Below are 26,980 nucleotides of genomic sequence, written 5' to 3'. Positions count from 1 at the left end.
AACCAGCTCGCCTGCTTTTACACGGTTTGACTATTAGATGTTCAGTGTTTTGTTGTTTTTTTTATTTAAAAAATATATAGAAATGTAAAAAAGGAATTGTTTACCATATTGAGTTGAGTTCACGTTATAGGGCTCACCTTGTGGTCCCGTGTGGCTCAGTTGGTAGAGCATGGTGTTTGCAACACCAAGGTTGTGGGTTCGATTCCCACGGGGGACCAGTACGGAGAAAAATGTATCAAATGTATGCATTCACTACTGTAAGTCGCTCTGGATAAGATTGTCTGGTAAAATGTAAAAGAGGGACGGTTGTTGTTTTTTTATCTTAAAATGAATCACTAATCACATGAAATAAATTATCTTTATTCATATAAAAAATCTGATTTATAGAATTTTCCATGTGGTCTATATTAAAGGGAACTTTATTTAATATAGCACTTTTAAATTCTATATTTGTGCACAGTTTCTACTTAAAATATCAAAGGGACGCAGAAGGCACTGATTTTGTGGTACGACCCAGAGGCATGTTAGGTTCTGAGTAAAGGGGATTGCCATTGCGTGACATCAGTGAGGACCTGATCTAAAGCGTTTTAAACAAGATTACAGTAATGCACAGGATGCTCATTCTTAGGACAGCCCACCTACCTAGTGCTAATGGAGGGTGGAAAATACACAGTACACAGAAAATACACAGTACACAGAAAATACACAGTCAAGGTGTTATTGTAAATATATGTACAGATGCCATATTTACAGAATACAGATTGTTGGCATGGCATAACAGATTGTTGAGTAAAATGTTTTTTTGAAAATTGTACAATTCACATGATATAAAAAAAACTAGTGAAATAAGTTTCATCCATTAGTGTTGTCTATTCCACCGAAGTTATTGTAAAATGTATATTTTCTTAACAATCTATTACAATGTGTTACGATATCATGCTGTATAAGCCATCATAGTGGCAACGTTAATGTTCAGGCACAAAGTATTCATTAATAACTTTATCCCACAGGACACACTGAGTCTTATCCATCTTAAAGAAAAATATGATATCTCCTTGTACCTTGAATGCCCTCAGTAATAAGCTGACTTTTGCAGAGAGCCCATATTTAAGTGTCACAGTCAAAGGATGGGGCAGTGCTGGCCACAGGAGAAGTAGAGAATCTCTAGTACATCTGGCTCCTGTGGAATTTTCTTGACATCTGTCTGACCTTTGCCAGACTGACCTTTGCCAGGCTGGACCACCACAACCTTTCCACCTCCCGGGCCTTCTATCAGAGGGTGCACTTTATTATCTGGCATCTTGAAGTCAGTAGGGGAAAAAGCTGGCAGTGTTCCATTCTTCTCAGCCCACAACTTGGGTTCCTCTGCATTGTCTTTACTGTCCTTCGAGATGTCACCCATGGCACTGCCCTTGCTGACAGAACTTAGGTCATCCTGGTACGGGTCTGAGTCACAGCCATGAGGCAGGTTGAAATAGGTGCACTTTGCCACTAAAGGCTTCACAGTCTTCACCATGTCCTCCCGATCGTTGTGGCCGAAAAGGGAGTAAGGAACATCTTCTTTTGTATCTTTGCACTCATCTTCAGTTAACACAGATGTGTTCTTGTTTATATTAATAGGCTCTGAAACAGACTTTCTGATCACGCACTCTCTGAGGAGCCACCTATTTTCATCTATCGGGACACAGTCTCCAGGCCCGACCTGTGTATTGAAGGCGAGACAACGCGTTGGCTCACTGTATGTGTCAAAAGAGCTTGTGGCATTGAAGTATGATAAGTCCAACATTACTTTGGTCCGTGCATTATGGAATGGGGAAAGGCTGATCTTACCAGGAAATTCTCTGGACTTTGGTCTTGGGACAGATATTGGCTGACTTTCACTGGCAAGGACTTTTTCATTTGTATCTTTCTTCCCATAAAGCCTTTCAATAGTTCTCCTGACAAAGCCTTTTGTGATGGATTTCTTCACGGAATCATCCTCACCACTGGACATCTCAGTTGACGTCAGTGATCGATGACTACCGTCAGAAGTCTCTGGTCTGTTGTCAGACAGATCTGAGCTGTTTGGGCTGGTTAGTCTTGTTTGTCCATACTGAATGTCCACAAGGCTTTTTGCCATAAACATTTCCTTTATTTTCTTGACTCTATTTCCCTCAGGCTCTCTAGTTATACAGCCATCATAGCTAAATGCTAGCGAGGAGGATTGTGGAGCTGGGGGGGACGTGACTACAGTTTCTGATGTATTTATAGGCCACGTTGTCCTTTTACAAGTGTGCACAGAAGCTTTGTCTTGCTCTTTGACATCCTCAATAACATAATTGGTTGTTTGCGTCTCAGATGCTTCCTCCACAAGCTCGGCTTGTTCATTAGATAGATGGGATACGTTTGTTAAATCATCGCCATCTGAGAAAGCGGGAACCTTTATGTGGGCAAACGGTTTGATGCCCGTTGTCTCTGTAGTAATGCTTTTCCTTTGCTCTACATCAGCAATCTTCTTATCCAATAGTTTTACTCGCTCTGCTACAGATGGTAATGGTTCCTCAAAACGGTTGGTTGTTTTTGCCTCAGTCGTTTCGTATTTCGTATCCTCCTCAAACGGCTGTTTCTCTACGAAGCTTTCCTCGTACTCTGCATAACTCTCATCCTCTGTATATGGCTCATCCTTTACGCCAACATGTTCTGCCTCAGAGCTAGGCAGCTTCTCTTCATAGCGTACCTGCTTCTTCTCTGTGCTACGCCGATTATCCTCAACGTTGGCTTCTTCTGCAGTATCAGACTGTTGTTCAAAGCTAACATGCTGCTCACTATCCTTTCCGCTGTCCTTATCCATCCTGTCATCACTAGAATGCTGTTTGACCAAGCTAGGCTTAATTTCTATGACAGTAGACACTATTTCTTTTTCGGTAGTCTGCTTCATCCATAAGTGAGTCTGCTCATCCTTCACGTTAATGTGTGCATTTGCATTGGGAAGGTTGTCTGCCCGGTTTTCCTCTTCCTCGTCTAAGCTAGCCTGGTCGTCTTCAGGGGTAAACTCTCTTTCCTTTCTACTAACCTGCATCTCTATACATTTAACCTCTTTCTCTTCATGACTTGGTTGGTTCTCAATGTGACATTCAAGCTCTTCCTCTAAGCTAGCCTGCTCTTCTTCAAGACTAGACATGCTTTCCTCACTGCTAACCTTTACATCTGTATATTTAACCTCAGGCTTTTCATGGGTTGGTTTGTTCGCAACATGACGTTCCAGCTCTTCATCTGAGCTAGTCTGGTCTTCTTTAGGGGTGGACTTTCCATTCTCACTGCTATCCTGCAGGTCCAAGCATTTGGCCTCTGGGTCCTCATGGTTTTGGCCTATGTGACACTCACATTCTTCCTCTGAGCTAGCCTGGACTTTTTCTACGCTTTCCTTACAGCTGACCTGCTGCTCCATAGATGTAACCTCCTGCCCCACATGACTTGGTGGGTTCTCAATGTAGTATTCCTGGTCTTCCTTCAAGCTTTCCTCCTCCTTACTGCTAACCTTCAACTCAACATATTTAACCTCTGGCTCCTCTTGGTCGTTTGGTTGGTTCTCAAATGGACCTTCCTGTTCTTCCTCTGAGCTAGCCTGGTGTTGTTCAGCAGTGGACTTTCCTTCCTCATTACCAAGCTGGTGCTCCATAGTGTTGATCTCTTGCTCCACATGTGGGTTCTCAATGTAGTATTCTTGCTCTTTCTTCAAGCTTTCTTCCTCCTTCACATAGCCTGCTTGTATGTCCCCATCCTTCTCTTTAGCTGCCACAGAACAGGCTGTCTTGTCCAAATAGCCATCATGCAGTACTAAACTGTAAGCTTGCTCTATCTCTGAGGATGTCTGTTCTTCATCATGGTCAACCTGTTTGTGTGTACATTTAGCCTCCTCTTCCCAGTTGTCAGAACCTTCCTTATTTGCTGCCTGTCTGTTTCTGTGGCAAATGTAATCCTCTTTAAAGATGTGTTCTTCTGAGGAGAAGTACTGCTCTTGCCTACTGCTTGGGCTCTCTGGGATTGGTGACGTTGTATTTTCAGCCACCTCTTTGGGATGGTGAATATTTGTAAATGTTTTAATGATGGATTTAACATCAACATTAGCCTCTATATTAAGCACATTATCATTGGCAGCCTCTTCCTTAGGGACTGCAGTTGAATTGGCATTTACCCTTCCCTCTGGGGATGACTCCACTTTTTCATTAGCTTTTTTAGACATTTTTATTTCATTTCCATCCATGCTCACCCCTGTTGAAAGGGCTGCCAATGCTTCCTTGACCTTTTCAGGCGCATCAAGCTCATTTATTAGCTCATCGATATCCAGTGTTTTTTCTTTAATGTTGTAGTCCTCCAATGGGCGTGTCTCAAACAAGAGATCATGCTCTGAACTGTTCAGTGCTGAGCTGCGACTTCTGACTTTGTCATTGAGTTCCTGGAAGCCCTTCCAACTTTGCAGCAGTTGTGCTGAAGTAGACTTTTGCAAATCTGACAAGCTAGCTTTCAACTCCTCTGCATCCTCTATGTTGGCAATTTCTCTCAGAGACTCTATCATTTTCAAAGCCTCAGCACAGCTTACACTGTTTGCATTCAATTCAGGTATGTTCCAGTTAGTGAAGCATTCCTTTAAGGTAATAACAGATAAGAATGCCAGGAGAGCTTTGGAGGATGACCCAAATGTAGAGGCCACATGGGAGGAGAAATCAGGTAAGCTGTTTGACTTTTCAAGACAAGATGGACGATTGTTGTGTGTGATTTGTCTAATTGACCGAATTGAGAAACAGAGCTTCTCTAGCACAGGTTTCATGTCTGGCTGGGGAGGCAGTTTTTCTCTGTATGATGGTATCTGTGCTTTTGTTAGAGGCTCCTCTGCTGTTACTTTTGTACTGTCTCCCTGATCTGAATTGCTCAGGTTATCATCACCATTTGTCTCTTCATGATTCACCAAAGCGGGACTGGGAGGTATTGGTGTCTTCTTCATGGAGGAATTGAGGTGTACTGGCGTTGACTTAGGCGATAATGGCGTTTGGTGGCTTTTCCTTGGTAAAGGTGTCCTTTTCAAGGTGGGACTTACTGGGGATGATTCGATTTCCAGAGAGTGATTTCTAGATACTGGCTTTTTTTTTGCCTTGAGTCTCATAGGTGGTGACACTATTTCCAAAGTCTGAGAATATGGTGACAGTCTATTTTTCAATGTGCGATTACTAGGTACTGGTATCTTTTCTGAAGAGAGATTACTGGGAGCTGACTTATTTCTCGTCATAAGAGTGGGTAAATTTGTTCTTTCAGGTGAAAAATTGTTGTGCAATTGTGTTTTCAAAGAGATATGTCTTGGTAGTGGTGTCCTTCCTTGTTGAGGACTGCTAGATAATTGGGTCTTTTCTGAAGTGGAGTCACTGGGTAATGAAGACTTATTTGGTGGCGATGTCTCTTCCAATGAGTGGCTGTTAGGTAGTTGTGTTTTATCTACTGCGATTTGACCAGGATTTGATAACTGGGCCTTCTCCAAAGTAGGATTACTGGACAATGAAGACTTCTCCACTGACAATCTTCTGAGTGATAGTTGCTTTTCTAGGGAGGCATTACTGATCAATCGTGTCTTCTTCGTTGGGAGTTTAGGTGATGATGTTTCTTTCAGAGTGGAGTGGTTGAACAATGTTGTTTTTTCCAATACATGGCCAGTGGGTGATAGAGCCTCCTCTGATGAGGGGGAGATTGATAAGGCTCTTTCATCTGATGTGAGATTAGTAGGTGATGTCGAGATGAAACATGAGGGACTACTAGCTAATGAAGCCTCATTTAAGACATTGTTGGATGTTAAGGTTTTAGCAGGCTGTGATGTCTTGTCAGATGAGAGACCATTGGAGATTGGTGCCTTATCCACCAACACTTTTTCCACAGTAGGACCACTGGATATTGAAGACTTCTCAGCTGAGGCTTTCCTGAATGATAGTTGCTTTTCCAGGGAGAGATTACTGAGCAATCGTGTCTTTTTTGTCGAGAGTTTAGGTGATGGTGCTTCTTTCAGAGTGGAGTGGTTGAACAATGTCTTTTCAAATACATGGCCAGTCGGTGACGGAGCCTTGTCTGATGAAGGACTGCTTGGTAAGGGTTGTTCTTCATAACCTAAACTACTAGGCGATGAACACATTAAATATGAGGGACTGCTAGCTACTGAAGACACATCTAAGACTTTGTTGGACAATGGCGTCTTCTCTGTTTGTGTTTTAGCAGGCAGTGGTGTCTTCTCAGGCGAGAGACTGTTTGAGACTGGGATCTTCTCTTTTAAGGAGCTATTTGGTACTAATGTATTTTCCAATGACAGATCATTTGGAATTGGTAGCTTCTCTACTGAGATCTTTATGGGCATTGATGTTTGTTCCAACGAAGGACTGTCAGAGGGTGATGGCTTTTCTACTGAGATTATTGCAGGAGGAAAGACAGAGAAACCGTTGGAGAGAGCTGGATTTTCAGCTGAGGGATTAGTGGGCAACCTTTCCTGTATAGTATCAATGTGTAATGGGGTCTTTTGCAATGATGGGTCAGAAGGACATGGTAATGTTGTGTTTTCCATAGTGAGGTTTGTCTGTGTTGCTATATTTTCAAATGTTCTATGTGGAAATGCTGCTGTTACCAAAGATGGACTACTTGGTGTTTGTGTTTTTTCTTTCAAAAAACAAGACGCATCTTCTTCAATATCCATTTCACAATTGATTTCTGACACATCTGGAACAATGTCCCCCTCAGTTTCTACCTGAGACATTGTTGGTGTCTCCACATTTTGAGTTTCCTCCACTGGGTCTGGGTACACAGTTGGGAGGGCTTTCTCTAGCCAGTTCTCAACATATTCATTGATATTAGAAGAGGATGAAAGGAGTGACGGCAGTGACATATCATGACTCTCTTTTTCAATCCTTCTCTCCTCGTGCACGGACCTCCGCCTTTTCAGTGTTCCCTTCACCTGGGCCTCCGTAGGAAATGAAACGTGCAATAATTTCTTCTTTACTGAAACTGAAGTTTCATTTCCATTTTCACTAACATTTAGTTCTTTCACTGACGATTCCTTTGGGTTTTCAATATTTAATTTGATTTCCTTTCCTTTTAGTTTATTTTTCATTAGACTTCTGGCAGGTTTTGGTCCATAAATTTTCCTTATTGATGCATTGCGGCTAAACCCCCCAGTTTTCACTCTTTTATTGTTTTCAGGGCCATTTGCATTACTCTCTTTACGTCTTTTGTCTGGTGTTGTACTCTTACGAACCTGGTACTTTCTCAATTTGGGCTTTGAGAAACTTTTCTTGACTTTCTTTACACCTTTATTGGTGGAATTTTCTTTGCTTGCTTCAGAGACCAACTTTGGGGTCTCATTGTCTTTGGTGGGCTTGGAGAGACTGGTTTTATGGACATTTAGTACCCTGTTTTTTAGGACAGATCCTCCAGCCTTAAATGTGGGTATGGTGAAGTCAGATGACAGAGACTGGTCAGCCCTCCGCACGCTGATCGACTCTGAGGCTGTAGATAGTCTTTCCAGCTCCATCTCTAAGTCATTACTGGAGGAGAAGCGGGCTGTTTCCGAGGTGGCTGGTCTCCCATACATCAGACCATACATGGACACACCCTGGACACTGTACTGGCTGTTATCAAGGAAATTGTCCTGACAGGTCTGCTGCTCGTATATGTGCATTACACTTTCTCTGACTTCCTCCTCACCATTTTGGATCTGTAAAATCTCAGCCGCCCCAGATTTAAAAGTGGATTGCATCTTATTGTAGTTGTTGATATCCATAGAGCCAACTCTCCTTGGTTTAGGGACTGGCCTGCTGCTGCATTGTCTGACCATGCAGTACTCCTCTTTGACCTCTCCATTCTTAGTTGTCTCTCTGTAGGAGTATGATCCCACAATGTTCTCCTGAATCTCATCTCCTGATGGTGTGTTGATGTTCTCCAATGAGGCCTGCTTCTGTCTGGATCTCCTGGGTCCTGGGGTAGGAGCCCTCCTGAGAGAGACCTCACCGACATGTATTTTAGAATTATCCTCATCTCCTTCCACACTGGTAAGTCCACTGGCCTCTGGAGACATATCATCCTCATCATCATGATCATCCTTTTTAGCATTGTACCCACTGATGGTGCCCATGGCGTTGGGTTGTGTTGGTGGTAGGGCATTGGACTCAGGAGATCTGATCTCCAGCTCAGACTCAGCCACACTGAGCTGGCTGGCCACACTGGACCTGGTCAGGGTGGTGGTCCAGTGGATGGTCTCCTCCTCCTTGATGGTCAGTCGTACCTTCATCTCCACCGTCATGCTGCCATCCTGGTTCACCCGAAAGGACTTCTCAATGTCATCATCACCGGGCATACCGTTGTCTGCCCCTTCATGTCCGTTGTAGGTGTCGGCGTCCGTTTCGGCAACTGACTCCAGAAAATGGCCAGCCTCCAGCACCACAGATCCCGTGTTGTTACTGGGGAGGTCACACTGACTTCCTGCAATGGAGTGGTGTATCTGATTCACAAAGTATCTCTCTGACGATGAGGAGAAAAGACGTGATTTGCTGCTGGATACAGACTTCTTTTTCCCTTTGGAGTGGATCAAAGGAGAGAATGTGAAAAATGATGGATGGACATTTTTTGGAGGCAAGGATGTTTCAGCAGGTCATCAAATCCCCCAGAAGCAAGAAGAAAAAGAGAACAAAAACATTAGTTAGAAAACCAGATCCACTGTCCACACTGTTCTTACTGCATAATGACTGGCCGCATATAAAGATGTAGGTCATCCATGGTATTATGGATGAAACTAACGTCTCAGCACTTTCCCACTGCTTATCCCGTAACGGTACGTAGACAGGGAGGGGATAGATTACCGCTAGTACAGTAGCACTGTAGATGTGACATACATTCATGTCTAACAGTGCATTTTCATATTCTCAAAGTAATGAGAAACATGGCAGTTGAAAGGGATATGCTGTCAAAATTCTATTTAAATCATCAAGGCAAAACATACAAAATGTTGAGTGAACATAGCTAATTGGACTTACGGAGTGCCGGTTGTTTTAGTCTTTTAGATGCCATTCGTCTGGCAGGAAGCCATGTTGGAGCAGAAGATCTCTGTGTCTTGTAGTTTCCAGACTTAAAGGCCTCCCGACCGGCAGCTACTACAATCCCAGAGCATAGAATCAGAGCAGGGAGCCCATCCACCTGTAGACAGACAAATTAAATATTTTTATTGTACTCTAATAATAGTGGAATTCAATTTTGATTTGAAAAACGGCATCTATTAATTATTAAAATAGCCCACTTTTAAAATCCTGCCTTAAAGCTAATACTGTATTTATCCAAATTATTTTCACCAAATATGTACCTAAATCATGTAGGTACCTAAATCATGTGCAGTTTGCTAAAAAATAGAAGTAGAAGAGTTGAAATGATCAATTGAATTGTTTGTAATTGATAAATTGATAATTCAATAAATATTGGACAGCAAGGCTAAATCAATCTCATGACACATTAAAAAAAAGGTGAACTTTCTGAGGTCCCTACTCCCTAGAAACAGTATCCCAGAATGCCTTCTCGGTTAATATGATTAACAATTAAGGAGCTTAGGACTTTCTCTTTCTCTGGCTGTTATGTGTCAGTCAGGCAACATGCTGCCAATCAGTTAAGGCTGGGTCACCTCCAGTCATGACGTGAGGGCATCGCAGGATAATACCAATGTTGAGTGAGGTAAGAGTTGAGTGCCTGAACCTCTAAAGGAGAGGCACACGTGTTTGGTTACAGTATCAACTGTGGTGTCCTGCTCTAACTGGAGCTTGAGGTTGAACATATGAAAGAAGTGTTACTAAACAATAACAAGCAAATCTGAATTATTATTATTATTATCAGTAACTGTAGTGTCCATAGGCATGGAGAGAGCACTTACCCTTCTTCCATCCGGTGTGTGTAGTTTGACCACAGGAAAGTGCATCAACTCGGACACGTAATCCAGCAGCGCCTCAAAGGTGGGAGTGGTCCTTTTCTGTAGCATCATATTGTGTTTGACACTTGGGTCCCCATTCCGAAACACCATTAGCCTCTTAGGTGTGCGCACAGTCACAGGTGTTTTTTTGCGCATGGGCCTGCCAGGGTTCTGTTTGGCCAGTTGCAAGGCCCGACGGCGGGCGCTCATGGGCCTGGCATGGTACCAGGGCGGAAGCTTCTTACAGGCTGCTGCCATGTTGATGGGTTTGACCTTCCGCTGGTCTGAGCAGATGTAGGCCTTCCCATCCTCCAGTTCATCTAGTGTGTGCACCGCATGGACACCCCGCGGGGTGGTGATGTTCCTCACCCCGAACGGCAGCGGGACCTTCTTGGAGAGGCTGTCCAGGAGGGCATCGAAGGTCTTAAAGGTGCGGCTGTTGATGGTCATGCGCAGGCCACTGAACTGAGGGTCACCGCTCTTGTAGAAGCAGACGTGCTTGGAGGCGATGGGGTCTGTGATATAGGGGTGACGTGACGTGGTCACTGTGTGCCCACTCCCCGAGGACTGGTCCTGGGGGGGCCTTCTTGGCCCCACCTCACTCATTTTGGCTGGTTGATAGGCTATGGAGAGAAAGAGGAGATGAATGACAGTGGGTCATTTAATTAGAAGAAATCATGATAAACAGTAGATTGATTATTATCAAATCAAATCACATTTTATTTGTCACGGGCCGAATACAACAGGTGTAGGTAGACCTTACAGTGAAATGCTTACTTACAAGCCCTTAACCAACAATGCCGTTTTAAGAAAATACCTAAAAAAACTAAGTAAAAGTAACAAATAATTAAAGAGCAGCAGTAAAATAACAATAGCGAGGCTATATACAGGGGGTACCGGTACAGAGTCAATGTGCGGGGGCATCGGTTAGTCAAGGTAATTGAGGTAATATGTACATATAGGTAGAGTTATTAAAGTGACTATGCATAGATAATAAACAGAGAGTAGCAGCAGTGTAAAAAAGAGAGGGGGGGCAATGCAAATAGTCTGGGTAGCCATTTGATTAGATGTTCAGGAGTCTTATGGCTTGGGGTAGAAGCTGTTAAGAAGCCTTTTGGACCTAGACTTGGCGCTCCGGTACCGCTTGCCGTGCGGTAGGAGAGAGAACAGTCTATGACTAGCGTGGCTGGAGACTTTAACAATTTTTAGGGTCTTCATCTGACACCGCCTGGTATAGAGGTCCTGGATGGCAGGAAGCTTGGCCCGAGTGATGTAATGGGCCATACGCACTACCCTCTTTAGTGCCTTGCGGTCGGAGGCGAGCAGTTGCTATACCAGCCAGTGATGCAACCAGTCAGGATGCTATTGATGGTGCAGCTGTAGAACCTTTTGAGGATCTGAGGACCCATGTCAAATCTTTTCAGTCTCCTGAGGGGGAATTGGCTTTGTCATGCCCTCTTCACGACTGTCTTAGTGTGTTTGGACCATGATAGTTCATTGGTGATGTGGACACCAATGAACTTGAAGCTCTCAACCTTCTCTACTGCAGCCCCGTCGATGAGAATGGGGGCGGGCTAGGTCCACAATCATCTCCTTTGTCTTGATCACGTTGAGGGAGAGGTTGTTGTCCTGGCACCACACGGCCAGGTCTCTGACCTCCTCCCTATAGGCTTTCTCATCGTTGTTAGTGATCAGGCCTACCACTGTTGTGTCATCTGCAAACTTGATGATGGTGTTGGAGTCGTGCCTGTCCAGCAGTCATGAGTGAACAGGGAGTACAGGTACAGGGAGGGACTGACCACGCACCCCTGAGGGGCCCCCGTGTTGAGGATCAGCGTGGCAGATGTGTTGTTACCTAATCTTACCACCTGGGGGTGGCCCGTCAGGAAGTCCAGGATCCAGTTGCAGAGGGAGGTGTTTAGTCCCAGGGTCCTTAGCTTAGTGATGAGCTTTGAAGGCACTATGGTGTTGAATGCTGAGCTGTAGTCAATGATAGCATTCTCACATAGGTGTTCCTTGTCCAGGTGGGAAATGGTAGTGTTGAGTGCAATAGAGATTGCGTCATCTGTGGATCTGTTGGGGCGGTATGCAAGTTGGAGTGGGTCTAGGGTTTCTGGGATAATGGTGTTGATGTGAGCCATGACCAGCCTTTCAAAGCACTTCATGGCTACAGATGTGAGTGCTACGGGTCGGTAGTCATTTAGGCAGGTTACCTTAGTGTTCTTGGGCACAGGGACTATGCTGGTCTGCTTGAAACATGTTGGTATTACAGACTCAGTCAGGGACAGGTTGAAAATATCAGTGAAGACACTTGCCAGTTGGTCAGCGCATGTTCGGAGTACACGTCCTGGTAATCCGCCTGGCCCTGCGGCCTTGTGAATGTTGACCTGTTTAAAGGTCTTACTCACATTGGCTAAGGAGAGCGTGATCACACAGTCATCCAGAACATCTGATGCTCTCATGCATGCTTCAGTGTTACTTGCCTCGAAGCGATCGTAGACGTAATGTAGCTCATCCGACGAGCATTGGAGTTGGTGCAGTACGATTCAATCTTAGTCCTCTATTGACTCTTTGCCTGTTTGATGGTTTGTCGAAGGGCATATCGGGATTTTTTTTATAAGCTTCCGGGTTAGAGTCCTGCTCCATGAAAGCGGCAGCTCTACTCTTTAGCGCAGTGCGGATGTTGCCTGTAATCCATGGATTCTAGTTGGGGTATGTACGTACGGTCACTGTGGCGACGACGTCATCGATGCACTTATTGATGAAGCCAGTGACTGATGTGGTGCACTCCTCAATGCCATCGGAAGAATCCCGGAACATGTTCCAGTCTGTGCTAGCAAAACAGTCCTGTAGCTTAGCATCTGCTTCATCTGACCACTTTCGTATTGACCGAGTCACTGGTGCTTCCTGCTTTTAGTTTTTGTTCTCATATTAATCTTGTCCATCTATGACAAAAAAAGTTTTTTTTGTTTAAAGTCTATTGGCTATAAATCGATTTCTGAATGTGCTACAGCAACAAAAACCACTCTCTCCTGCTGCGTTATGATGTAAGGATTCCAGGCATATGCGTTGTTAGTGGCTGGGACGTAGGGTTCAGCCGGGAGTTGATGGACAGTCCGAAGATCGAATGAAATGGTAGAAGGGACATCCCAGCTTAAAGTGGTGTCAGATTTCACATCCTGCTTAACACAGGCAGAAGAGACATACTGCTGCGTCCGTGAGAATCAGGGCTACCGCTCAATGCAAGGCATTTCGATTTATAATAAAAAATGTTGGTTGGAACCAGAACAGGTCCTCAAAACAGGGGACTTTACACCTAAGAGGTTTTAAAGTGCTGTGAAAATATTTTCAAAATTAGTAATACATCATACAAGTGGGAGGTAATGTAACAATTATCTTTCCTTATGTACTTGAATGAGTATGCTATTTCAAGTATTTAAAAAAGTATTTATTTTTTGTCTATTATATAGGATCTTTACCAAAGAAGAAGTGAACACATGATGATTATGACCACAGGCTTAACACAACAGACAGGCCCCATTAGCAATGCTCATTACGCATAAAGGACATCAACAAAATCACATTTTCCTCGTTAGGCCTAATTGTTTACTGGTCCGATTAAACTGGTAACAGATTGAGTGACGTCTTGAGGGCATATGTTGTTTACTTCAAGGGACATGGTGTTATCAGGCTTAACAGACTACTGAGAAGTGGAACCTTGCATGACTGACATTTTCAATTGCCTAATTACCCATGTATAGGTTATTGCTGACTACAACAATGAATGAAACAACATTGTAATTCATTATATAGGATTCTTTGCTATTTCAGGCTATTGGATAATATTAAAGTAGTTGAAAATAGTTTAGTCTCTTTGATCCAATTTCTGATCAGGAATTTGTACAAATAAACATTTGTGCCGATAGTGTAACTATTTATCACATAGGCCCTTTCATTTCTATCACAAAATATTATTGTAAAGTAACATTGCCGACACTGTTATATGGTAGAAATATACACCGTTATCTATATTTTACCTACAAGGTTATCTATGTGTTACCTACAAAGTAGCTAGGCTAAAGGTAGATTAATTTGAACAGAGGTATGTGCGACAGCTCAACTCCTCTCATCGACAATAAAACGAAAACAAAAGTAAATTAACATTTCATTAACATAAAAGATTGAGTAAACTCACCTAATATCCCATGATAAAAATGCCAGTTGGTGTATCCACAAAAGTATCGACAAAATGTTGTCCCATGCTCTGCATTATGGCTACTGTTGGCCAGCTCGGTGCTGGGAGCTAAGGGTTATTTAGGGAGGCAACATCATGGTTAATTTGCTTAATCTTTGCTGAAAGATAATCTCCCCTAGAACAGTGTTGTGTGTGAAGAGAGCGACTATACATTGCCCAGATCAAAGAATATAATTAATTCAGCTATCATTCATTGTTTCCAGGAAGTAATTTGAGAGATTCCCACCTGAGGTGATAACGTACTGTACTTTTAGAATTTAAATTTTTATTTTAGGGGCGAGATCAGCTTTAATATTGCAGATAGATTGTAGCTTCCATCAATGTAATTGTCTGCGTCATCTCCAATCATCCATATATTTTGGGTAAATACTGTATATACAGTACATTGATACATACATAGATACATACATATAAACACACACACACACACACACACACACACACACACACACACACACACACACACACACACACACACACACACACATATATACACTGCTCAAAAAAATAAAGGGAACACTTAAACAACACAATGTAACGCCAAGTCAATCACACTTCTGTGAAATCAAACTGTCCACTTAGGAAGCAACACTGATTGACAATACATTTCACATGCTGTTGTGTAAATGGAATAGACAACAGGTGGAAATTATAGGCAATTAGTAAGACACCCCCAATAAAGGAGTGGTTCTGCAGGTTGGGACCACAGACCACTTCTCAGTTCCTATGCTTCCTGGCTGATGTTTTGGTCACTTTTGAATGCTGGCGGTGCTTTCACTCTAGTGGTAGCATGAGACGGAGTCTACAACCCACACAAGTGGCTCAGGTAGTGCAGCTCATCCAGGATGGCACATCAATGCGAGCTGTGGCAAGAAGGTTTGCTGTGTCTGTCAGCGTAGTGTCCAGAGCATGGAGGTGCTACCAGGAGACAGGCCAGTACATCAGGAGACGTGGAGGAGGCCGTAGGAGGGCAACAACCCAGCAGCAGGACCGCTACCTCCGCCTTTGTGCAAGGAGGAGCAGGAGAAGCACTGCCAGAGCCCTGCAAAATGACCTCCAGCAGGCCACAAATGTGCATGTGTCTGCTCAAACGGTCAGAAACAGACTCCATGAGGGTGGTATGAGGGCCCGACGTCCACAGGTGGGGGTTGTGCTTACAGCCCAACACTGTGCAGGGCGTTTGGCATTTGCCAGAGAACACCAAGATTGGCAAATTCGCCACTGGCGCCCTGTGCTCTTCACAGATGAAAGCAGGTTCACACTGAGCACGTGACAGACGTGACAGAGTCTGGAGACGCCGTGGAGAACGTTCTGCTGCCTGCAACATCCTCCAGCATGACCGGTTTGGCGGTGGGTCAGTCATGGTGTGGGGTGGCATTTCTTTGGGGGGCCGCACAGCCCTCCATGTGCTCGCCAGAGGTATCCTGACTGCCATTAGGTACCGAGATGAGATCCTCAGACCCCTTGTGAGTCCATATGCTGGTGCGGTTGGCCCTGGGTTCCTCCTAATGCAAGACAATGCTAGACCTCATGTGGCTGGAGTGTGTCAGCAGTTCCTGCAAGAGGAAGGCATTGATGCTATGGACTGGCCCGCCCGTTCCCCAGACCTGAATCCAATTGAGCACATCTGGGACATCATGTCTCGCTCCATCCACCAACGCCACGTTGCACCACAGACTGTCCAGGCAGGATTTGGCGGATGCTTTAGTCCAGGTCTGGGAGGAGATCCCTCAGGAGACCATCTGCCACCTCATCAGGAGCATGCCCAGGCATTGTAGGGAGGTCATACAGGCATGTGGAGGCCACACACACTACTGAGCCTCATTTTGACTTGTTTTAAGGACATTACATCAAAGTTGGATCAGCCTGTAGTGTGGTTTTCCACTTTAATTTTGAGTGTGACTCCAAATCCAGACCTTCTTGGGTTGATAAATTGGATTTCCATTGATTATTTTTGTGTGATTTTGTTGTCAGCACATTCAACTATGTAAAGAAAAAAGTATTTAATACGATTATTTCTTTCATTCAGATCTAGGATGTGTTGTTTAAGTGTTCCCTTTATTTTTTTGAGCAGTATATATATATATATATATAAATTCACGTTTTGAATTCAGTGCCATTTTGCATATCAGTTCCTAAACCATGTGCCATGGAATTGATACATTTTCCCAACTATTTTGCAATCTATATGGCACAGCTGTCAATTTTTTGGTCCTTAAATGAAACTGGTATACTTTTTTATTCATCACAATTTTCTTTAACCAATTTTGGTCTTTAATTGCAGGGCCGACAGACAAGTTCCTTACTTTTCCCCCCTTCCACTTGCCTCTTCCATTTTTTTGCAGTAATGCTGCAATTAGTGTGTTGTAATTTTGGGTAGAGCAGACATTTCCATATATTTTTGTTAGCTGCATGTGTGACATAACTCCACCAGTCATATTTATGATATAATTTACAAAGATGAATCCTGTTTTAAACATTTTATTGAAAAATAAAGTATTTTTTTAATCAATTACCAGATTTGAGTTTAACCACAATAATTGTTGTATTATTTGTTCTGGAGCCTGCCTGCCGTCCTGTACCTTTGCCCTTGTTGATGTAATAAATTTTTTTACTTCGACACGGTCTGCATCTGGTCTTACCTTGATACCTGATAAGCATCATACCCAAGAAGATTCAAGACTGTAATCACTGCCAAAAGTGCTTCAACAAAGTACTGAGTAAAGAGTCTGAATACTTATGTAAATGTAACATAAAAAATAAAAAAAGTAATACATTTTCAAACATTTATTATGGGGTATTGTGTGTAGATTGATGAGGGATTTTTTTTTTTAAATGGACTGGATATTATTATTTACCATTCGGATCCTTTTTCAGTAATAAGTCAATCAGATCTTCTTGTTGAGTGTCTGATAATTTACCATTTATATAGGAGTGGTTAAAATATGCTAATAACGGTCCTCTGAGGATATGAAAAAAAAAGGTTTGGTATACCTCCACTAATACGCCATCCAGCCCTGGAGTTTTCCCAGACTTAAAGGCTTTAATTGCATCAAGAAGTTTTTCCTCTGTAATTAGGCCTTCACATGAGTCTTTCTGTACATCTGTTCATTTTACATTATTAATAGAAAAACAATCCATAATATTAGCTTAGGTTAGTGGAGAAGGAGGATACTGAAATGAAAACATATGCTTAAAGTACTTTACTTCCTCTTTCAAAATATTGTTTGGTGAAACATGGGTCATTTGTAACAAGTTTCAGTAAATTCTTTTTGGTAGCATTTCTATGTTGAAGATTAAAAAACAATTTGGTGCATTTTTCCTCATATTCCATCCAGTTCACTTTATTTTTTTATAATATATTACACTTGGTCTTTCTTGAATAAGTTCCTCCATTTCTTTTTGTTTTTCCTCTAACTTATTCTGAGCCTCTATGGTACAGTTTTTATTGCTATCTACTGTATCTGTACTGTTAGTCCTTCCATTTCCTTTCTTAATATGGACTCTTTTGACCTAAATTGCTTTTGTATTGGAGATGAGTACTGAATTGCATGGCCTCTAAAGGCACATTTAAAAGTGTTCCATACACCAAGGGGATCTGCTGTATCTATGTTATGTCAGAAAAAGTCAGTTATAAATTCTTCTGTCCTAGTTTAAAAAAAAGTTCTCATCCAACAGGCTTTGATTGCATTTCCAATATCCTCGCCCACGTGGAAGTTCTGTAAAAGTAATATATATGCCAATTATTTGATGGTCCGACCGCATTCTGTCCCCTATCGACACTTTTTAAACTTTTGATGCAAGAGAGAATGACATAAGAAAGTAGTCAAGATGACTAGCTTGATTGAGCATCCACCATGTAAACTCAGAACAAAAAGAAACGTCCCTTTTTCAGGACCCTGTCTTTCAAAGATAATTCGTAAAAATCCAAATAACTTGACAGATCTTCATTGTAAAGGGTTTAAATACTGTTTCCCATGCTTGTTCAATGAACCATAAACAATTAATGAACATGCACCTGTGGAATGGTCGTTAAGACACTAACAGCTTACAGACGGTAGGCAATTAAGGTCACAGTTAAGAAAACTTAGGACACTAAAGAGGCCTTTCTACTGACTCTGAAAAACACCAAAAGAAAGATGCCCAGGGTCCCTGCTCATCTGCGTGAACGTGCCTTAGGCATTCTGCAAGGAGGAATGTGGCCAGGGCAATAAATTGCAATGTCTGTACTGTGAGACGCCTAAGACAGCGCTACAGGGAGATGGGATGGACAGCTGATCGTCCTCGCAGTGGCAGACCAGAACGTGTAACAACACCAGCACAGGATCAGTACATCCGAATGTCACACCTGCGGGACAGGTACAGGATTGCAACAACAACTGCCCAAGTTACACCAGGAACACACAATCCCTCCATCAGTGCTCAGACTGTCCGCAATAGGCTGAGAGAGGCTGGACTGAGGGCTTGAAGGCCTGTTGTAAGGCAGGTCCTCACCAGACATCACCGGCAACAACGTCACCTATTGGCACAAACCCACTGTCGCTGGACCAGACATGACTGGCAAAAAGTGCTCTTCACGGTTTTGTCTCACCAGGGGGGATGGTCGGATTCGCGTTTATCGTTGAAGGAATGAGCGTAACACCAAGGCCTGTACTCTGGAGCGGGATCGATTTGGAGGTGGAGGGTCCGCCATGGTCTGGGGCGGTGTGTCACAGCATCATCGGACTGAACTTGTTGTCATTGTAGGCAATCTCAACGCTGTGCGTTACAGGGAAGACATCCTCCTCCCTCATGTGGTACCCTTCCTGCAGGCTCATCCTGACATGACCCTCCAGCATGACAATGCCACCAGCCATACTGCTCGTTCTGTACGTGATTTCCTGCAAGACAGGAATGTCAGTGTTCTGCCATGGAGCCCGGATCTCAATCCCATTGAGCACGTCTGGGACCTGTTGGATCGGAGGGTGAGGGCTAGGGCCATTCCCCTCCAAAATGTCCGGGAACTTGCAGGTGCCTTGGTGGAAGAGTAGGATAACATCTCACAGCAAGAACTGGCAAATCTGGTGCAGTCCATGAGGAGGAGATGCACTGCAGTACTTAATGCAGCTGGTGGCCACACCAGATACTGACTGTTACTTTTGATTTTGACCTTTGTTCAGGGACACATTATTCTATTTATGTTAGTCACATGTCTGTGGAACTTGTTCAGTGTATGTCTCAGTTGTTGAATCTTATGTTCATACACATATTTACACATGTTAAGTTTGCTGAAAATAAACACAGTTGACAGTGAGAGGACGTTTCTTTTTTTGCTGAGTTTATATCTCACTACGTACTGTACCTTACCATTTCGTATCGCTGCAAAACCATGACAGTGATTGCTTTTTAGGAGGTTAAAGGCAACATTTGAATTATGGCTAATTGAAACTTTGGCTACCAGCTGACAACAGGTAATACATTAATTTCATACAAATATGGCAAATACTGCTAAATTAAAACATAACATATTTCGTTTTAGCCGGATTTTTCAAATGTAAAATAGGGCACCATGTTTGTTATTACACTATAAGTGAGAATAACATTGAATACTGATAATATAAAGTGTAATTAGTAGCACATTTGTCTGGAATCTTATAAAATGAAAGCAGGTTTGTCCATTCTGACCAGTAGGGCCAGCAGATGGTAGCTTACCCATTTCTAATTTCCCAGCAAAGCAAGGCAGTAGGCCTAATCTCATTCTTTAGATGATAAGGATTACGGGGCTTTCCATTAGAATACCCTCAGAGAGGAGCATTTTATTCTCAATGAGGTGAGGTGTGTAGGGCACACACGTCACGGTCATTTCAGGGATACACTCACCTTTACGCTGAGTTTAGCCCACCTTCTCACGTTGTTTAATTAATACAGCTGTATCTTACACATGCAATCAGTGGAGCCAGTGCATGCAATTTACCTTGAATATCTTTGACGTTTGTGATCCCACATTTTCCTATAGAAAATATATTTATTATTAAAACATTATTTTTGATATACGTCTAACTTTCCACAGATTACAGAGTTATCAAGGTTGTAGAGTGGATTATGATGAAATCTGAACTGAGGGTATTAACTGGTTGCTTATGATCATCTGTATATCTGCAATCAGATGTAATGCGAGGGCGACCAAAACTGAACTACACCAACTATTTATAGTGAGAGAGGGGATTTACTCAGGAGGTGGCTTCATTCCTGAGAAGGCTTGCTATGTAAGGCCTTGATCAGTATAGTAAGGGACCAAAGGAACATTCTAATGCCAATTCTACTTACAGTAACAAATGTTTCAAAACAAAACTATGTCAGTGACATGATGCAACCCCAAACATCTATTTTAAAATTATAATTGTGTGTGGGGGAGCAGCATGTCTTTCTGTGAGTGTGTGTTTGCTTGATGTTCCAGGAAAGAATTCCTGCTGAGCCTGACCAGACAGACGTGAAAGAATTCAGGAATGCCATTGCGGCCTCCCCGTGCACCCACTGTGTCCACTGTGTGGCCTGTTCCCAAAACAATACGGAGCAGAAGAATTTGACAAATCCTTAAAAGGAAGCTGGAGTGAACAATGGAAGAAGGCCTCCAAGTAAACAGGTAGGCTTGGAGCCTGCATGCCCCTCATTTCAATCCTCTCCTCCCTCCAGTGATAAGAGACTGGGGAATGTTTAAAGCAGGGGGCTTGGGGGGGGGGGGGGCACACAGATAGAGCAGCAGAGATCCTGCCCCACAACTGACACATGCCTTGTTCCTACTGAAAATTCACCCAAGCTTCAAGCTTCATCCACCTTCAATGTTAACACGGGGGTTCTGTTTCTTTAACTTTCAGATTCTTCTAAACCAGATGTTAATGTGATCATCTACCTCTTCTTCTCACAGTCCCGATTACACTTAAAATTACACACTGTCACAACATCTGTCTCAACATTCCATGTGCGTTGCCACTCATACCATACCCTTAGCATCTATAACTAATTGGTGACAAGTTAGATTGAAACTAATTCTGTTAACGGGAAAAAATGTGTGATATGTTTTGGCCCTTGTACCCTCTCTATATTTGGCTTGGTGTTCTCTATGCAGCTGCTCATGCAGATCTGTCTGCGCGTACTCACGTCAGACACCTCTCTACGATGTAATTCCTCAATCCACGGCCACACTCCTCCAGTATGTCACACACTAAGTGTTGGGGTCAATTCCTGCTCTTCAGGTCAACAACACCCAGCATTCACAGAAATAAACACCTTGGTTTTGCTCTTTGTTCTAAAGAAGTTATGGGAGGCAAGAAACAAAAGCTTATTGAATGCATTGTTTTGAATTAGAATATTCCTATATGGCTGACGTGGGTTCCTGGTAAGATTCCAACCATCGCAGCTGCCAGTTAACCAATTACATGTAACTCAACTGCAATCTCACCAAGAGTTACGACTACGACTGGTCATTCCAATTAAAAACCAAGCAGCTGATCAAGCTCCTATCTAAGCTATGCTCTGTAACATACACCAATGGAAAAGTTTTCATATTTTCAGAGATTTCTTAGTAGAGTATGTAATGGTACAAATTCCATTTATCCTGAGAGGACAGTTAAATGTGGAGTCAAGTAAAAAAAATCCAGCCAGCCCACTTTGTTAATGTCCAAAAAATGCCTGCTATTCAGAATTCCATCCGAATGACATCATGCTTATAGGGTTGCACCTTTTTCCCTTTTTCATCAGCGGAATTCCCAACTTTTGAATGAGCAGTGTCTGCCAAACAGGACTCAAGAGGTCACTCCACCCATTCGCACATGCATGTATACACACTTTCCATATCGACAGATCCTCCCAAAACACACATTTGCAGACAGAAACACACACACTCAGAGGTCCCACACCCCTTCCATTTTACAGCGCTCTCTATCAGCTGTGCCAAGTTTTTAATCTGCCTGGTGACATCCCTGTTTCCACCATGGGGCAGAAGGAGAGATAAGCACACTCCTCTGTGCGGTAAATCACTCCACACACCCACTCATTCACTCGTTTGACTATTATTCAATTAGCCTGCTCTCACAATGGCCACGGTACCAGACTTCTACAATCAGACAACAAAACGGCTTCTACAGTAATTAGCCAATGACATACTCCTGGCTTTGTTATTGCAATACAAGCTAGATGATGGATACTGCATCCAGTACTACGTGATCACTTACATGGGCTCCCTGGGAAACAATAAGGCTTTTATAATGACATGAACCTGCGGTGAAATAAACTGGGAACAAACTGCCTGCAGTCCTAATTATAGGACTGACTAATTACTAGTGTTATACTGACTCAGACTGAGCAGACAGTCTACTGTGATATCCCTATACTTGTGACTGCTTGGGAAATGCTCCCACTGAGCTCTATAGAGAATACTACGACATTCAACAAGTACTAGGGGAGAAATGACTGATAGACATACAGTAATTTGATAATCTAAACATGTTTCTATTACGCCCCATTGTAATGTTGTACATTTCACAATCTTGAAGTGTGCAGAGTAGACCTCTCTTTTGGGTCGGTTGGGAGACAACAATCATTTAATAGCTCACACAATCATTCAATAACATTGTAATAAAAAAGCAGAAATTTGTCTCTGTCACTGTGTGAGTACTGACCCCAGGGCTGAGTGCCACACGGCTGTTAGCTTTGGAGAGACGTGGGGCGGGCGGAGGGCCAGCCTGCTGCCGGGACGGAGGACGGCCTGGCTATGTTGCGCCCCAGATAGCGTCCCGGGGTGAGGAGTGATTTATCCGTCTATGTTTGGGATGGGGCCACCATCAAACAACCTCCCTCTGATTAGGGGTCAGTCTCAGACAGAGCAGCCAGCCAGCCATGAGTTGAGCAGAACAGACCAGACGGGTAGCCTGCCTCCGTCGCGTCCGAGACACCGGATGCATCCCGACCACCACACAAATGGAGTTTCCATACGCTGCCCCAAACACACACACACACACACACACACCACACACACACACACACACACACACACACACACACACACACACACACACACACACACACACGGTGAGCCAGGAGTCAACTCAATTGAGCTGGCCTTGACATTCCCTCAACCCAACAACAATAGGATTCGGTAAATCTCAGTCCCCCACTGTTTAACTCCTGTCCCAGTGGAGTATTAAATACCACTGTGTCTTCCTAACACTCGGGTTTCACTTGCAGGTTACTGCCGCCCCTGTTTTACTGGGGCCCTGGATCCATTGTAGGCATTTTCTGAACATTGCAATAGCTGACCCTTTCAACATAAAGGTGAACCCCTTCAGTTCACTGTACCTTTCATTTGTAATCTTAATTCCATTGCTACAACTATAATTATGTATTTAATCAATTGTATCAGTATTTCATTATTTTTATTTCATAATCAGTGCTTTGAGCTCAATGTATAAAGTGGTTTATATATTTGATATATATATTTTAACATGATTTCATTTTGTTTCTTGCTGAATTTGTCATGTATAATTACAAAAAATATATATATCTTTTTTTGTACTCTTCCATACAGTGTTATGACAAAGCAATGTGCAGTTTTCACGTAGAAAACTGTCTTCAGAAGTCATTTTCCAGTCATTCAAGGAAGTGACTGCTAATCAGTACAGATTAAAACCTGAACAATACATTGTAAACTATCTACACAACTATACCGGGACTGTTCATAAATCTTACAGCCATAACCACTATCTGCATCGGAGTTTCTGTTCTACAATATACAGGGAAACAGAGGGCTGGACAAAGCCTGGAAATATCCTAAACGACCTCATACAGAGTACATGCAGGATATTTACTGCCCATTTCTATGAGTGATTTACAGTCCTGTATAGATACCAGGACAATAAGCTATGATTGATCAGACTACATATACATAGAGAAATGTGATGCAATTCCATTGAAACCATTCAGGCTTTATCCCATCAAACTGTAGCCTACTGTACATTCAGCCCACAACACTCAATTAAATCATACACATTCATGAACAAACACATACACACTCTCCTGCCTCTCCTCTACCCCTCGGCTCTTTCTCTCCCCTCCTCTCCTCTGTATCTCTCTCTATCTTTCTCACAGATTTTTGAACACCCCTGTTCCAACATGAACATGAAACAGCATTTAAGACCTTAATTTGACCTGTACTTGTTGCTTGATCGGTGGTTAGGCTATTAGCTGGTCAAAATGAGGCTACATGAAAAGTGGAATACTGTTAATATAACCGTGTGTTAGTACGGGTTTTCAGTAATTGTATGTAAATCCTCAGCAACAAAAAAGTGATCCAATCAAGTTCGTACATCTGAATGCACACAACAGCAGAGAATGAAATCAACCTGTAGGAATGACAAAAACAAAATCCCTTTTCAGATCTATGCAAATAGAGCACACATGGGGAAGTCTAAAACGAAACGGTGATCCTGTATTGTAGTGGCCAAACAGTGAGCTGTGTCTGGAATTACAGAGCCAAGGATACCCCTCCCTCTCCTGCATGCTCCATATAGGACCCACTGGTGTTCACGTGCTGGTACTCTCCCTTACCTCCTAACTCCGTCTGCAAATCCCAACGTTACCTGCAAACCTCACAGCCCTGACATCTGACACAGACCATGTGACACATACACTCGCCTACATATTTATTTGGACAGAGAAGGTAAAACTTTTAATCTGGCACTATACTCCAGTATTTTGGATTTGAGATCAAATGTTTTATGAGGCAACAGTACAGAAAGTAACCTTTTATTTGAGGATATTTTCATACATATGTTTTACCATTTAGAAATGAATGCACTTTATGTATCTAGTCCCCCTATTTGAAGGTGTCATAAGTATTTGGACAAATGCACTTATAGTGTATTACATTTTGTCAAAAGTTTAGTATTTGGTACAATATATTCCATGCACACAATGACTACATTAAGCTTGTGACTCTACAAACTTGCTGGATGTATTTGCAGTTTGTTTTGGTTGTGTTTCAGATTATGTTTTTGCCCAATATAAATGAATGGTAAAGAATGTATTGTGTCATTTTGGAGTCATTTGTATTGCGAATAATAATATAATATGTTTATTAACACTTCTACATTCATGTGGATAATCATGAATGAATCGCAAATAATGTTGAGTGAGAAAGTTATATATACACAAAGATCATGGGGGTATGATATTTATGCTTCTGTAACTTTTTCACTCATCTTTATTCATGAGTCATTCATGATTACCTGTAATTATGGTAACATCTACATTACATTTTACATTTACATTTTAGTCATTTAGCAGACGCTCTTATCCAGAGCGACTTACAGTAGTGAGTGTAGACATTTCATGCATTTTTTTTTAAATATTTTTTTTTTGTACTGGCCCCCCGTGGGAATTGAACCCACAACCCGGGCGTTGCACACACCATGCTCTACCAACTGAGCCACAGGAAAGCCAAATGAGACAATATTTGGTGTCACTTGAAAGTCTTACAGAGCCTGAAGACAAAATTCCTAACAACAACCACAGTGACAACATAGTATATAGCCTGGCCTACTACTACTACTACTACTACAACAACAACAACAACAACAATACAATAGTCAAGTGTGACATTTTAGTTGATTCTCCAAGCTATGTCTTGGGAGTGAAAATGGTGTGCTCATTGTTTTGTTATTATTAGTAGTAGCCTAGGCTAACACGGCTAATACAATTAGCCAGTTAGTCAAATACCGACCCACCCTCTCAGAATGTCTGGGTCGAGAAAACAACATAACTATGTATTGCTCAATTGTCACCGTGCGTGGATTAGGAAAACGTCGATTAATTTAGGCAGACTGGTGAATTTCGAGTGAAAATAAAAATAAAGAGTTTTGCTGTCCTGTGTAACCTTACCATTTCAAATTGTAAGTGAACCTTTTGCTAGGGATGGAGTTTGGTGACACACCGTAATCATTTTACAAACTGCGAGAGAAAGACGTAGGTAATATAATCAGCAGCTGCACCTCACCATGTGGAAAGTTGAGTTGAACGGCTGCTGCGCTGACAAACTGCGCGAGACTGCCCTCTGGCGGGATTTTGTAACATTGTATTTTAGTTCAGCTCCTAACTTCATTTTAAAAGGAATTCAGAAAGATGAATTTGCTGGTGCAAAAAAAACGGCACAATATTATATTCATTATATAGAACTATAAACATAAAACGAATTGCATGTATACACATCTGAGAAAGCAGGATGAGAGTAGCCTTCAGTAGCTTAATGCCTTTTGAATGGGTGTCAATTTGTGGATAATAATACACTAGGCCTGGATACTGGAAAGGAGACTGTACTTGAAAAAGGGAGGAACCCGCCGTCTGCTCTTGGGGAACTGGAAGTAAACTGTTTGCTATTCTAATGACACAGTGTGTTTATAATTTGTTTGAAGCTTACAGTAGCTCAAAAACATAAATGGGAGACTTACTTTCCTGTGTAGGACACACTCTAAAAAATGCCTCTGTTAAAAAACAGAAGACACACCTAACTTATATCCACTATTAATGGAATACTGTGGAGAAACATAGAGGCACATTTTGATTTAATGAATTTGTTATATTTCAATTCCAATCCTTAAACTTGAATAATATAGAGGCACATTTTGATTTAATGAATTTGTTACATTTCAATTCCAATCCTTAAACTTGAATAATATAGTGGCACATTTTGATTTAATGAATTTGTTATATTTCAATTCCAACCCTTAAACTTGAATAATACT

General features: G+C 42.4%; 1 protein-coding gene across 1 annotated transcript; it reads right to left on the bottom strand.

Moving 5' to 3' along the window:
* Positions 1 to 232: 232 nt before the first annotated feature.
* LOC106590155 (uncharacterized) lies at positions 233 to 26,274 on the bottom strand. The gene is made up of 4 exons (XM_082970670.1): positions 26,236 to 26,274; positions 9,917 to 10,575; positions 9,036 to 9,195; positions 233 to 8,577 (listed from the first exon to the last, which is right to left on the bottom strand). Exons 2-4 carry the CDS (start codon positions 10,556 to 10,558, stop codon positions 1,121 to 1,123), a joined length of 8,259 nt encoding a protein of 2,752 aa, XP_082826796.1. The 5' UTR covers positions 10,559 to 10,575; positions 26,236 to 26,274; the 3' UTR covers positions 233 to 1,120.
* Between the last annotated feature and the right edge of the window lie 706 nt (positions 26,275 to 26,980).

The sequence above is a fragment of the Salmo salar genome, chromosome 29 (assembly GCF_965601325.2).
Source record: "Salmo salar chromosome 29, fSalSal1, whole genome shotgun sequence".
Lineage (NCBI taxonomy): Eukaryota > Metazoa > Chordata > Actinopteri > Salmoniformes > Salmonidae > Salmo > Salmo salar.
Note: the sequence above shows the minus strand (reverse complement) of the source record. Positions and strands in the feature narration are given on the sequence as shown.